Below are 15082 nucleotides of genomic sequence, written 5' to 3' on the forward strand. Positions count from 1 at the left end.
TCAATATCATATATCATTCAACTGAATAATCTCACTAATAACTGACTAATCTCTCTAGTTTTGAAGAGTTCTACTATTCCCTCGGCCTTTTCTGAGGTAATGAAATTTTATGTTCCTCTTTGTGTTATGTTCAACAGAACTAGTTCTGCAACATAGTTATTTTGATTTTACAAATTAAATTTCTATGTATCTTTAAATATTAATGAAAATGGATTTTCTAATATTCACTCAGTGTTTAATAAGAAATTATTTGAACCATTTTAAGCCTTTTCATTACAAAGAAATAACTTATGTATTTTTAAGAACAGAGCTTTAATCAATTATTTTATTTTGTATCCTCTTTTAAATTACTGTAAAGCATTTTTTATCTAAAATTGTTTACTAATTTATGTTATTCATGAATCACAATACAAAATTAAATAGAATAAATTTTTTACTATTTTAACGAATAGAATTACTGAAAATTACACAGAGATTTTGATCATTTACTTGTTTAAATTCGTAAATAAAATAATTTTCAATTATTTGATTATTATTCTATTCTATACAAAAAATAACAACATATTATAACTATATAAACATCCCTCTAAAAATACATTTTAAGTAGTTTGAAGCACTGGGCTAGACCAAGTTTAATATTTTTATAAATTATTATAAATAAGATTATCAACTGTTTATGAAAATTGAAATTTAATGTTTTATCAGGAAATATTATTTGCGATTTTATATATTTATTATTTATTTTGTGCGAAATATAAATATATTTGTATATTTAGTTTTATATTGCATTTTACAAAAATTAATATCTTAAAAGTGTAATTCGCTATACAAAAAAGTGAATTATTATATGCCATCAGCTACTGATTACTTATAATAAATTCGATATACAAAAATATGCAGATTATAAAATTAATTTTATGTCTTTATGAAAATTTAATAAGGTAGGAAGAATTATTCATCATTATTAATTTATTCGTCTATGATATCATATAGTTTGAAATATCCACATTTGTTTCTTTTAGCAGAATCTTATAACATTTTGAAATAGCTATAATAACTTTTTTAAATCTTATAAAAAAATCTATGTTAGAAGTGAAATAATAATTATATAAATATTATAAAAATTACATTGGTTTATACAAATTGAATTGAAGAATACTATGGAAAAATAAATTTATATTAACGTTATCTGACTTTATTTTTACAATATGTATATATTAAATTCGGTTGACAAATAGAATAAATTTTTTTATATTGTGCATGGAAAACATCTTAATTTCAAATTTCGTGTGTTAAGTACTAAAAAAACTTTTTAACTTTAAATTTAAAATTGGTTATTAAAAACATACTTATCAATCAAATAAATCGAAATAAACGTTTTCTTTATTTTTGCAATATTTAATATGTAATAAATATATTTAAATTGAGTGTTTATAAAAATTAATGTTATTCTTAAATTAAGTATATCATTATTACAATTATTATTATATTCTTATATATTTATATAGCCTTAAGTATTTTATAAAAATTAAATAATTTTATTGAAAACTTAAATTTTATTAAAAATTAAACTATCAATTACTTCAAAATTTAGTTTATATGTAATATTTTTAAATAGATTTTTATGTTATCTATAAAATTATTATAAAATTGTGTTAAATTAAGTTAAAAAATTTATTTCGAGCTGTAAAAATATAAATTATTTTAATTATTTATGCATTTCACGTTTCAAATAATTGTAAGTATTATTGTATTTATAACCAGTTTTATATTTTCACAGGAATCAATCGAGTACTTACGCAAATACTGATGTCAAGAATAAAAAGATGGAAGAATTGCTTTTCAGAGAATCTGCTGATGATGTTGACAGTGGCTGGAATAATAATGGGTGTAATCCTTGGTTTTATCCTAAAATTTAGCAAATCTGAAGATTCAAGCCGCGCGTGGACGAAGCGTGAAATTATGTATCTACAATTTCCTGGAGATCTTTTTTTGAGAATGCTTAAATCGCTTATCTTGCCACTCATCATATCGAGTATTGTTAGTGCTATTGGTAGTCTAGATCTTAATCTTTCTGGTAATGAATATATTAACTTACATTATTTTTATAATATTGTATTACAAATAAATTAAAAACTTTAACGTATTTTTATGAGTTAATGAAACCGCATTTCACAATTTTAGTTAAAAAAAAAAAAATATATATATATATATATATATATATAGATAAATCCACCATCTGTATATGTATATATCTTATTTTGTATTAAATTATATAATTATACTTTCATTAATTATCTATGAATTTTGTTAATATTGTTAATTTTTCTTCTTTGTATTTATTCGAATATATATTATATTATAATATTTAATATTATTATATTTAATAATATAATATTATAAATTATAATATAAAATATATAATATTTTAAATTTTCCAGAGATAATAGATTAATTATTAAATTTTCTTTAACATTCTCTATTGACTTAAATATTATTTTATATTTAATATTTGTTTATCTATCTTAAATTTATTCTTTATCGTTCTAAATAATTAAAAAATTATTTTATTTCTAAAATTCTATTCTTCCTTTTTAATTATTTAAGATAATAAGTAATCTCCATTAAACTTTAGAAAAATAGTTATTTGTATTTTTTATTTTTCAATGTTATTTTATATTATATTACTCGTTAAATATCTAAATAATTTTCAACTAAAACTTTGGATAAGATTTTATTTGTATACTTCTATTAAGAAATACGTAACTTAACGTTCAAAAGTCTAAAACATTCTTTTTCGTGCGCAAATTAAAAACCTTTATTTCCATGAAATTACCATTTATTTAAAAACAAGTTTCTAAATTTGTTATTTATTTAGGTAAAATTGGCATACGTTCGATATATTATTATGCAACAACGACAATTTGCGCTGTTATTCTTGGCGTTATTCTTGTAACAACTATACAACCTGGCACTTACGGTAATGAAGAGGACTACAGTATTGACATAAACAAAGCTCCAAAACGTAACATCACTACTACTGATACACTTTTAGATTTAGTCAGGTAAATATACAATTTTTAATAACTAAAAGATTTTATACAATTAATAGTACGGTTTATTTAATTTATTAGAGTAGAAATTTTTTTAAATTACGTAGTATTTAATTCGTTTAGTTGTAAAAACAATATTTTATATTTTACTTATTTTAATAAATTAAACTATTTGTCAATAATTCGATGGGAAAATGTTCATATATTCAATTTTTGATTGGATTCTGAAAATTAGGTTATTTCTTGGTATAAATAAAATTTTTTTTATTTATTAAAAAAAAATCTTATACATTTTCTTGATTTTTATTTTAATATTTATCAAATACGGTTTAAATTTACTTCGAGTAAATATCTTCAACCATATTATTCAATTTCTCAATTATTTTACTATATGATAATTGTAATTACAGATGTAATTTTTAAAAATAATATAATATATATTGAATTTAATATAATAATTAAGTGAAATAATATTTATTATACAATTTATTTTTGTACCTACAAACTAATTGTTTGAAATTTCATTGTTGTCAAAATTTTGTATACTTCAATTGTTGCAAATATAACGAATTTTTGATTTACAATAGATGTAAATTTTGTTAATTAAACTCTGACATTTAGCAATAAAAACATAATTTTGTTTTAAGTAATTTGCTATACAATTCTTACATATTATAAGAACTCTAAACAATTTTAAATTGTAGTAAATAAATTATTCTGAGTTTTTAAGTTAATTAATAGAGTTAAAGAAGCTTTTTTTTTTAAATTATAAATGTTAGTAATATAATAAAAAATATTTTTAATTCTGATATAAATTAAAAAAAAAATAAATTTTTGTTTAATTTCTTTTATTAATAATTTAGTTGGAGTTTATAAAAATCCTGAACAAAATCATTTATCCAATTGTTAAAAGTAAATATAATTCGTTGCAATTATGTATTGTAATTATATAATGTAATTCTAATAGCATTTTTAAATAACCAAGTAATATTTAGTAAGTCACTTAATTATTATAAAATATATTATATTATAAAGCAGCTAAAATATAGTATCAACTTAATAACTTAAAACAAATAAAATACAGTGATTAAAATCTTATATTACATTTATGAGTAATTCATTATTTTGTATTAATATAAAATAAAGTAAATATAATATTATAATTATATTTCTATTTTTTAATAATTTGAGAATATTAATTATAAAATTATATTAAATTATAATAGAATATGTGCTTAAATTAATGCTACATATTTCAGGAATGTTTTTCCACCAAATCTTGTACAAGCATGTTTATTTCAAGTACGTAAAATAATATTAAATTCTAGTATTTGACCATTTTTTTATATCAATTTTAAATAAAAAATAATCAATTGCATTTTTTTTAATAGTACCGAACTGAATTAAAGCTTCCATCAAATACTACAAATGGTGAGTAATTACGTCTGACAAATTGTTTGTAAACATATAAGATTAAAAATTGATCAGTAATCTTTTTAATGGGAATTGTAGAAACGTCAAAGTATAATTGGGATATATCATCTTCATACGATGATGGAACAAACACTTTGGGTCTTGTTACATTTGGTGTTATTTTGGGAATCACTATTAGTAAAATGGGAGATCAAGGGAAGCCATTACTCGAGTTCTTTAATTGCCTCTCTGAAGCTATGATGATTATTACAAACTGGGTAATTTGGTTAGTGTCCTGTATAGTGATGATACAAGTATTAATGGATAATATTAAGAGTGCAAATACATATATTTAATATTTCTTAATACATGTAAATTAAATTTAAAAATATTACATGTTTGTAATCATACATTCAAAAGTATAATACTAATTTAGTATGATGTATTAATAATTATAGTACATTTATACAATTTATTTTTTAACTTTTAAGTAGTTTTTCAGAAATGAAATAATAGAATTTTAAAAAACCTAAGATAAATATATGATAAATTATTGTACCATTAATTAATATCTTTTTATATATTTTTAAATACTGAGTATAATTTTAAGAATTAGATTGGATTAGAATAGTTAATTGAAATTTCACTAAAACTGTTTACTTAAAAAAACAAAAATATATATATGTATATAATTTTAGTATTTCGGTTTACAAATATGTAAAATAAGTATAATTATTAATTTAAATATTCAATTATTTATATATTTAATTTTTCTTTTGATGTTTGTATTAGAACGTTACTCTAAATAACTTTAAAATTAGTGTTGATTTACAAAGATATTATATATAGTATGTATATACAGTATTGTTAAAAAAATTGCTAAATATTACTCATTTAGTCATTCTGCTCACTCTAGATCACTCACTTTTGTATATTTGTTTCTTAGTAGCTTCTAGTTGCACATTCTTAGTTTTTGCTTCTAGCTATTTTTTTTTATATTGTCTATAAAATGGAGGAATATTAAATGTTTATGCAAAAACTAAGATTTGTATTTCATCTAGTTTTTATTTTCTATATTATTATGTTTATTTAAAACTTGTATACCTTACTTGCAGTTGATAAAATAATTATTCTAAGATAGTACATAGAAACAGTTTAGTATATTAAGATACAATAAACATCTTAATTCCTGCTTCTTCTAAGTAGGATAGCCAATAAAATACATTATATTATATTAAATAATCATAATTAAAATAATTAAAACGCTTATTTTAATTGCATTATTTTAATGTTTATTTTAATTATGATTACTTTAACATTTATTTTAATATAACGTCATTAAAATAAAAATTTCCTTTACTTTATACTAAATTATTATTGCTACTAATTTGTAATTGAATGAATATATATAAATATAATTATTATATACAACAAAAGTTAATGTAATTGTGTAAATAATAAATTAGGCTAGTTTTTTATTGGAATAAATTTATTATTTATGATTTAATGTTTTATTTGTGTATAAAACTATATCTATAAAAAACTTATATTCGAAAAAATATTTTATAAAAATTTCAAATCTATACTTAAAAATTATCGTTATATAATCTATTAATATACTAAATGACTTAATTACAGCTTTATTATATTATAACATTTTTATTACCTTTAATGATTTGATATTCTAAACTATCTTTTTATAAACTCGGATTTAAATAATTAAGTAAAAAGTATTAATCGGTAGGTTATCGCCCATGGGTGTAACTTTCCTTGTGGCCTCACAGATTTTGATCGTGAAGAATTTTAGAAGCATTATTGAGTCCCTAAGTATGTACTTCCTTACCGTTTTACTGGGTCTTTTGATACATGGTTTTGGTACATTGTCCATCATATTTTTTGTATGCACACGAGAGTTGCCATTTCGAGCCATTGGAAGAATGAGTCAAGTGATGATCACAGCTTTTGGAACTGCATCCAGGTAACTTTACCTCTGAATAAATGATTGAGGATTTATAAATATTAATTTTATCTATTTTCTTAATTTATAAATCAAATTAATATTAATAATTAATAAATTAATGGAAATATTTAAAATGTTAAATTTTCTTTAAGTTTAATAATTCCTATTCAATAATCTGTATCTGACAAACACTAATTTAATAAACATTTCTGTATTGTAGACTTAATTTAAAAAGTGAAGATTAAATCAAGATTGATTTATACTTATATTGTTATAAAGTTACATAAGGGATCCGGCTTCTATAAAAAAATTCCATTTAAAAATATTTATTATAAAAGTTTTAAGCCTAGTATTAAATCTAACAAAAAATATAAAATATTAAATAATAAATAATTTATTTCCATATGAAAAAATGTATATCAAGATATGAAATTAATGTAAATTAAGATTATTCTTATGTTAAGTTCTGCTACGCTGCCAATAACCTTGCAGTGTATGGATAATATGGGAGTGGATTCAAGGATATCACGTTTCGTTGTGCCGATAGGTGCAACCATTAATATGGATGGTACAGCATTGTACGAGGCTGTAGCTGCCATATTCATTGCTCAAGTTCGACACGTGCCTATGAATATTAGCAAAATTATTGGTGTTAGTATAACTGCTACAGCAGCCAGCATAGGAGCTGCTGGCATACCTCAAGCGGGATTGGTCACAATGGTTATGGTGCTTAATAGCGTTGGATTGCCAGATAAAGATGTCACTCTGATTCTTGCTGTTGATTGGCTTTTGTAAGTTAAATGAATTGATTTGCCAAATAATAATAAAATTTTTAAACCGTAAAATCCAAATAATTTATTAATTTATGGTACCTAGTAATACACTTATCAAATGTTATTTTTTAAAATAATTGTAGTACAGGATTTTTATTTAAATATAATTAATAACAAAATCATCATTTAGTATAAGAATTTTATCAGAAAATTATGTAACAAAAAAATTTTTAAATTTCGAAATTTTTTTTGGTTTGTTCAATATAATTGAAACCGTGCACTTTTTTAAAATTAATATTCACATATATATTAAATATGTAAATTGTGTAAAATACACATAATTTATTGAAATTCAAAGTTCTTATGTAAAAAATTTAATTTCTCAAAAAAATATAATTTAATGTGAAACGTAATGAAATCACAGCTAATTTTTTTTTTTAAAATTATTTCGAATTCTTGTAATTGACTGTATATTATCTAATTTCTAATAAAAAATGTAAATGCACATTATATAAATAAATACAATTAAATTTTCAATTATTTTCTAGAGATCGATTTCGAACTACAGTAAATGTGATGTGTGATGCTTTAGCAGCTATAATTATTGACAAAATGAGCAAAGTTGAACTTGATTCAGCTGATAATGAAGGATTACACAATGCAACCGAGCTTGCACATTTAAGGAAGATAGAAAATTAAAAATGTATTTTATTCTAATTTTTTACATTATTTATCAATTAGAGTAATAGTTAACTTATCGATGTATTCATTCATAATAATTAATAGAGTTCTAATTTTTTTTCAATCGTCAATATTACATAGAAGTATAATTGATAATAGTTTTTTAAATATTCAAAATTTAAAAAAGGAATACACTATATAATTATCAGATACCCATCTTATAATATTAATTTAACAATAAATCTTATAACCATTATATATACGGTTACTATAATTTTATTAATAAAAGTTAATGTTGTTTACTATTTAAAAATGTATACATGTTATATACAAATATATATATAAATATACAAAAAAATATATTAATTTCATATCTTAAAAATTTTAAAAAAATTTTACTCCTTCATTATTATCAAATATTATTAATTCAGCTTTCTTAGACATTTCTAATATCCTTAAAGCTCTAACAAGTACTTCATTGTCCAAACCATAAAATTCTGTACAAAATTAACATATAATTAATGAAAAATAAAATGATTTTAAGTAAATGAACAGTACTTATATATTCATAATATACCTTGATTTATTATATCATCTCCTTGAGTTAATTCATAAAATGTACAGACAGACCCAATGAATCCATTCTCTTGTACCCAAGAGTAAATAATATCTGCCCATTCCTCTACTGTATGCCATGAAATAATCCACCGATGTTTTGATTTATCTAAATAGTTTGCATTACCAGTTTTTGTTAATTCTTCTAATATTATTGATACTACATCTAATGGTAATTTTCCTAATTTTATTAAGTCAAAGTATATAAATATGGTTTCACATATATAAAGACAATATTTTTTAAAAGGATACTATTGATATCTGAATTATTAAATAATGGGCTGTTATATATATCTCGGATATCCAAAATTGTCTGTTTTGTTATGCGGCAATAGTTTAAAATTAAATTTTTCCATGCTGCTATTTGTTTAGCTTTTGTCTCTGCATGAGGTTGAAGACTAAATAGTTAAAAATTTATTATATAATCAATTATATATAATATATCAATTAGATATAATTTAAAATAAAATTTTTTTTTCAATTTTTTTTCATAAATAGCAATTACAAAAAAAACTGATATGAAACAAATGAAGTTAAATTTTAAAAATCTAACTGTTTAATGATGCATTTTTTTATTAATTAATTTAACAGTAATTAAATATATTACTGGAATTTTTAAGCTTTACAATAAATTATGGAATCTAGACAAATTTTATTTAGCAAAAACATGCGGTTTATTTTTGAGGCCATAATTGATTAAAAATTTATTAGAAGATAAAATATAACCTATAAATTCTTAATCTTTAAGAGAACTTCTATATGTGATAAACTAATATTATATATTATTTAACTTTAATTATGAAAATGGAATTAATAAAATGTTTTACGTAAAAAATGGGGGAAAACTATACTGCCATGGCCAGTCCATTTCACTCATTATGAACTATGATTACTAATCTAACTTTATAAAAAAAAGTTTTGTAAGAGTATTGTATTAAAAATGAATATCAATATATTTATTTGAATTTTATTATGTACTATGCTACCGGACCCACGATTACATGGATATCTGTTGGTACGGTATGTTTACAAACTATTAACTATAGGTAATTATTCATAATTATTAAAATGTTCATAATTTAGTTGTTACATGAAATTAGAATGTAACTAGATTATACTATATTCATTGTACTAAATAATGTTTGTCGCATGCGCAATAATGGTTTAGGTTTAGTGAGTTTCTCAAACATGTGCAATATAAATGTCATGTTCTAGAAGATTTATTTTGATTATATCATAAATAGTTTTTAAAAATATTTATTTTGGATATTCTAAATCTTATTATAATATATATAATTATAATTTTAATTTATCAAAATCTAAAATCAATTATTTTGTTTAATTTTGAGATAGTTCGATAAAAAATCTTAAATTTACAATTAATCCAAAAATGTGAATGATTATATTTAAAATCTGGGAGCTGTAAAATAAAAAAAATATTGAAAGTACGGTATTGCAAATTATAAAAATATAAAGATAGAAAAAGTTAAAGTACGTTACTCATTATTTTGAGCTTTGTATTTCAACTTATATTTTTTTTAATTTGATTACAATTAAATAACAATTTTATTACTTAAATGTATTTATTATTTGGTATTCAATATTTAATTATTATTTATATGAGTAATTACATGCATCTTATTAATAGTATTTTGTTTTATAATAAAGTCGATCAAGTATAAATCATGTCTAAAGAAATAACATGATATTGTTATATTTTATTCTTTTGATACGGAATATAATAAGTAATATATTCATGATAATTCTCGTATATATATATATATTCAACGCATCATTTACAGCCAATAAGCCTAGACCGCAGCTGCATATTTAGCAAAGAGTAATATTATTTTCTTTAGCGCAACTAACAATTCAAGATATCAATAAAATTTGCCTATATGTCCATAAATATTGTTCATACAGATTAATTAGTTTCAATATGATTATAATTTTTATAACAATATAATGAAGTAGTTTAAATTTATTGACAAAATACAAATCTTTTGTATTACAAAAAAATTTTAAAATTATTAAAATTCAAGTGCATTTTCTGATTCTATCGATAACTAAAAAAAGTCAAAAAATATTCATTGTAAATTGATGAACCATTATTGCATGCTAGAAAGCGTTTTTATAGAAAATTAATAGATACTAAAATTTTTAAATAGTATCTTTGAAATTTATTTTAAAACAAAATTATAATGGAAACAATTTTTTTTCAACAAAATCAGCAATATTGTTCGTAGAATAAATTTAAAAATAAGTTATTTATTATTTTTTATTTTTAATTTTGTTATGTAAATATTTAAATGGTTTCATAATATACAGACTATCTAAATAATTATTACAAACACGAGAATTAAAAAGAGAATTATAAGTTTATACAAAAAGATATTCATAAAAATAAGGAGTAAATTAAAATTAATAATAAATATAATCTTTAATATTTTTACGTAACAGTTAATACATTGTAAGTTAAGTTTTTCGGTGTTCTCTCATAAAAGTTTTAAAATATTAATTCGATTATTGTGTATAAAAAAATAATGTACTACACAATTTAATAATTAAGATAAATGCATCTATATAATTCTAATATTGTGAACTAATAATGGAAAAATTAAATTCTTAAAATTATTACGAGTTAAAAATAAAATATTTTTAATTATATTTATAAATCAATTTTAAAAGAAATTTTGATTATTTTCGTTTCAGTCACTCTATATATATGAAAATGTTTTTTTAATTAATAACTTTTTATGATATCTCTATTCATATATATTTTTTCCTAAAAAAAATTTCTTATTTTATACTATTCAAAAACTAATGTTTAAACCTATCACATAAAAGTAAAAATCATCTACATACCACAATAAAATAATATAAATTTAAAAAGATATTTTATTTCAATAAATTATATTACGAAATTCGGATAATAAATATATTAGCATTATTTTAAATTTATTATGTTTAATCCAAGCTTCGCCAATTAAATAAAACTATACGAATTAAAAAATTTTTTATAAAATGTAATCGAATGAAATAATATTGAAATTTAATTAAAAGCCAATAAGTAGGCAATAAATTATATATTTAAAGACAATATTATAATAAGTTGCAAAAAATTTAAAAAAGGTTAATTCTTTTATAAAAATTACTTAAAATGAATACGTTAATTAAATGATTAGATAAATAAAATGTAAAAAAAATATTATTTAAGTTTATATATTTTAGTTGAAGATCATCTTAAATATTATAAAGATTATAACGAAATCTATTATATTAATTAATTAAATGTATTGTATTAACCTCATTTTGAAATACATGAACTTTTTTTTTCACTACACATTCAAACTATTCATTTATAATGTTAAATAAACAAAAAATCATTTTATATAAAAAATAATTTTATTTTCCTTAAGTACAATATTTTTATACTAACTAATAATCGTTAGAGTTTTGTTATTCTAATAAATAAAAGTATAATTCATACCGCATATAGTCCATGCGCTAAAGTACATTGTATCGGTTTCCATATTTGTAATTAAATTTGATTAGGATGGAATAATTTTTTAAATATATCTCATCTTTTTATATATAAAGTAAACATCTTAAATATTATTCATTTTTTCAATTTTTTGTTTCATTTTATTGTTGTTGAATGTATAAATTCATGATACAATTTTAATTAATATCCAAATAGATTTTTGAATATCAGATTAATTAATACTTTTAAAAAATTGTTTTAAATTCGAATAATAAATTAATATGTATATTTATTTATTTTTGTAAATAAATTATGATATAATTATTAATTACAATACTTATAAATAAATAAATAAATATATATATATGTATATATGAATATACATATATGTTCGGGATTGATGCAGTCCCATGAATTTCAAACAAAAGAAAGGTCATACGCGCTGTCCGGCGTACCACATGTGCGCCTAGACTGACCGCATGTGCGCCTAGACTGGCCCGCATGTGCGGACCGGGACGGGTACTCGAGCGAATATTTACAAACAAAACTCGGCAAGTCCGAGCAAGTTTACGACCCGAAATATAATATACTGTAAGAACAATCAAGGATATTACTCCTACTTTTCTCTCGTCGAACATTCTTCAAGGTTCTAGATTTTTCCTTCGACGCCTCTTGTAAGAATTAGTGCAACAACGACGATGCCTTGTTGCCAGCTAAGTGAGCCGCCACGTGCCTATATAAGGGACGCACGCGGCGCGTCTCGCTCTCTTGCTGAAGATACCTCTTGCTGAAGATACCTCTTGCTGAAGATACCTCTTGCTGAAGATACCTCTTGCTGAAGATACCTCTTGCTGAAGATACCTCTTGCTGAAGATACCTCTTGCTGAAGATACCTCTTGCTGAAGATACCTCTTGCTGAAGATACCTCTTGCTGAAGATACCTCTTGCTGAAGATACCTCTTGCTGAAGATACCTCTTGCTGAAGATACCTCTTGCTGAAGATACCTCTTGCTGAAGATACCTCTTGCTGAAGATACCTCTTGCTGAAGATACCTCTTGCTGAAGATACCTCTTGCTGAAGATACCTCTTGCTGAAGATACCTCTTGCTGAAGATACCTCTTGCTGAAGATACCTCTTGCTGAAGATACCTCTTGCTGAAGATACCTCTTGCTGAAGATACCTCTTGCTGAAGATACCTCTTGCTGAAGATACCTCTTGCTGAAGATACCTCTTGCTGAAGATACCTCTTGCTGAAGATACCTCTTGCTGAAGATATCGCTTGCTGAAGATAACTCTCGCTGAGAATCATCTCTTGACGAACCACCATCGCTCAACTGCGCTTGCGGCCAACATCTTGTTGTGACCCAACCGCAATGACCGACCATAGTGAACCGATTCAATCATCTACCAGTAGAAGCCATGGTACACGGGTCTCGATCTGCCCTCAGCAGGACCGCCATGGAACGGTCGGTATTTTCAGCAGAGCCGCCACGGAATGATCAAGCCTTCGGTTCGTGCGCGTATTGAAAAGGCTCATACGCTCATTTGTAATATCACTTCGTGCTCACTCAAGCGTAACTGCCGCTCAATGTATAGTATACTGTGAAGACGACGCGTGGCCATATAATCGGCATCATAGTTAAAAGTACTCGCGTGCATACGAATAAGAAATCGGCAGATTAGATAATGATTACAGTGAAGCCAACGGAATAGTAATCAAAGGAAACATTAATTAAATAGCAATCAACAGACTTTACCAACACTTTACAAGGTACCTATTTTTATATTAATAAATAAACTAGTCACATCTACTACAAGAAACCTGGGCAATTTCGCATCCCCTGACGTAGTCGACAGCTGATGGACACTTGGTCGTGCATTCTCTGAAATAAACACCAAGTGATGAGCGCGTGGTCGCGCATTCTCTGAGTTAACTCAATGACACAGTAAGTCAAGGCCGGACTTCAATATATCGACTGATCAACAGTAAGGACATTTTCCAGAAATCCTCTTGCTGAAGATACCTCTTGCTGAAGATATCGCTTGCTGAAGATAACTCTCGCTGAGAATCATCTCTTGACGAACCACCATCGCTCAACTGCGCTTGCGGCCAACATCTTGTTGTGACCCAACCGCAATGACCGACCATAGTGAACCGATTCAATCATCTACCAGTAGAAGCCATGGTACACGGGTCTCGATCTGCCCTCAGCAGGACCGCCATGGAACGGTCGGTATTTTCAGCAGAGCCGCCACGGAATGATCAAGCCTTCGGTTCGTGCGCGTATTGAAAAGGCTCATACGCTCATTTGTAATATCACTTCGTGCTCACTCAAGCGTAACTGCCGCTCAATGTATAGTATACTGTGAAGACGACGCGTGGCCATATAATCGGCATCATAGTTAACAGTACTTGCGTACATACGAAAAGGAAATCGGCAGAGTAGATAGTGATTACAGTGAAGCCAATGGAATAGTAATCAAAGGAAACATTAATTAAATAGCAATCAACAGACTTTACCAACACTTTACAAGGTACCTATTTTTATATTAATAAATAAACTAGTCACATCTACTACAAGAAACCTGGGCAATTTCGCATCCCCTGACGTAGTCGACAGCTGATGGACACTTGGTCGTGCATTCTCTGAAATAAACACCAAGTGATGAGCGCGTGGTCGCGCATTCTCTAAATAGTCATCTCAATGACACAGTAAGTCAAGGCCAGACTCCAATGTATCGACTGATCAACAGTGTTCAAGAATGTAAGAAAACTCCCAGCTCATTAAACATCTGGAAAAATCGAGATAAGAGTTCTGAAAAGGGCAACTCTTGGCTACGCGAGTAATAACATTCAAAAACGCGCCTCGGATTAACTAAATCTAAACAATTCAGCAAAACTTCGAATATCTTAAGAAAATAAACTTCATAAACACATCTGGCGAGAACAAGGCTCCAAGTGTCCAGCAAAACAAGTCATAAAACTAATGCTACGAGACATTTGACACGGCCTCGCCACAAAGCATCTATCGACGACAAATTATAAAACATCTGGCGTACACAATCATGAAATTAGCCTGAAAAACACAAGCCAGATGATAC

General features: G+C 24.4%; 2 protein-coding genes across 3 annotated transcripts; one reads left to right on the top strand and one right to left on the bottom strand.

Annotated features, from left to right (window-relative positions):
* The first annotated feature begins 1784 nt into the window (after positions 1 to 1784).
* On the top strand, positions 1785 to 7905 carry Eaat1 (Excitatory amino acid transporter 1). Its single transcript, XM_011502647.1, has 8 exons — positions 1785 to 2077; positions 2879 to 3065; positions 4313 to 4355; positions 4445 to 4484; positions 4566 to 4752; positions 6211 to 6444; positions 6891 to 7217; positions 7748 to 7905. Exons 1-8 carry the CDS (start codon positions 1810 to 1812, stop codon positions 7896 to 7898), a joined length of 1437 nt encoding a protein of 478 aa, XP_011500949.1. The 5' UTR covers positions 1785 to 1809; the 3' UTR covers positions 7899 to 7905.
* A 351-nt stretch (positions 7906 to 8256) lies between these two features.
* Positions 8257 to 9616, bottom strand: Vps25 (vacuolar protein sorting 25). 2 transcript variants are annotated; one of them, XM_011502649.1, is made up of 5 exons: positions 9474 to 9520; positions 9323 to 9396; positions 8748 to 8893; positions 8458 to 8676; positions 8257 to 8377 (listed from the first exon to the last, which is right to left on the bottom strand). In XM_011502649.1, exons 2-5 carry the CDS (start codon positions 9370 to 9372, stop codon positions 8265 to 8267), a joined length of 528 nt encoding a protein of 175 aa, XP_011500951.1. In that variant the 5' UTR covers positions 9373 to 9396; positions 9474 to 9520; the 3' UTR covers positions 8257 to 8264. The 2 variants fall into 2 exon arrangements, with proteins under 2 accessions (XP_011500951.1, XP_011500950.1); XM_011502648.1 differs by having other exon boundaries at positions 9323 to 9616.
* Positions 9617 to 15082: the final 5466 nt, after the last annotated feature.

Source organism: Ceratosolen solmsi, unplaced genomic scaffold (assembly GCF_000503995.2).
Source record: "Ceratosolen solmsi marchali unplaced genomic scaffold, CerSol_1.0 scaffold15, whole genome shotgun sequence".
NCBI lineage: Eukaryota > Metazoa > Arthropoda > Insecta > Hymenoptera > Agaonidae > Ceratosolen > Ceratosolen solmsi.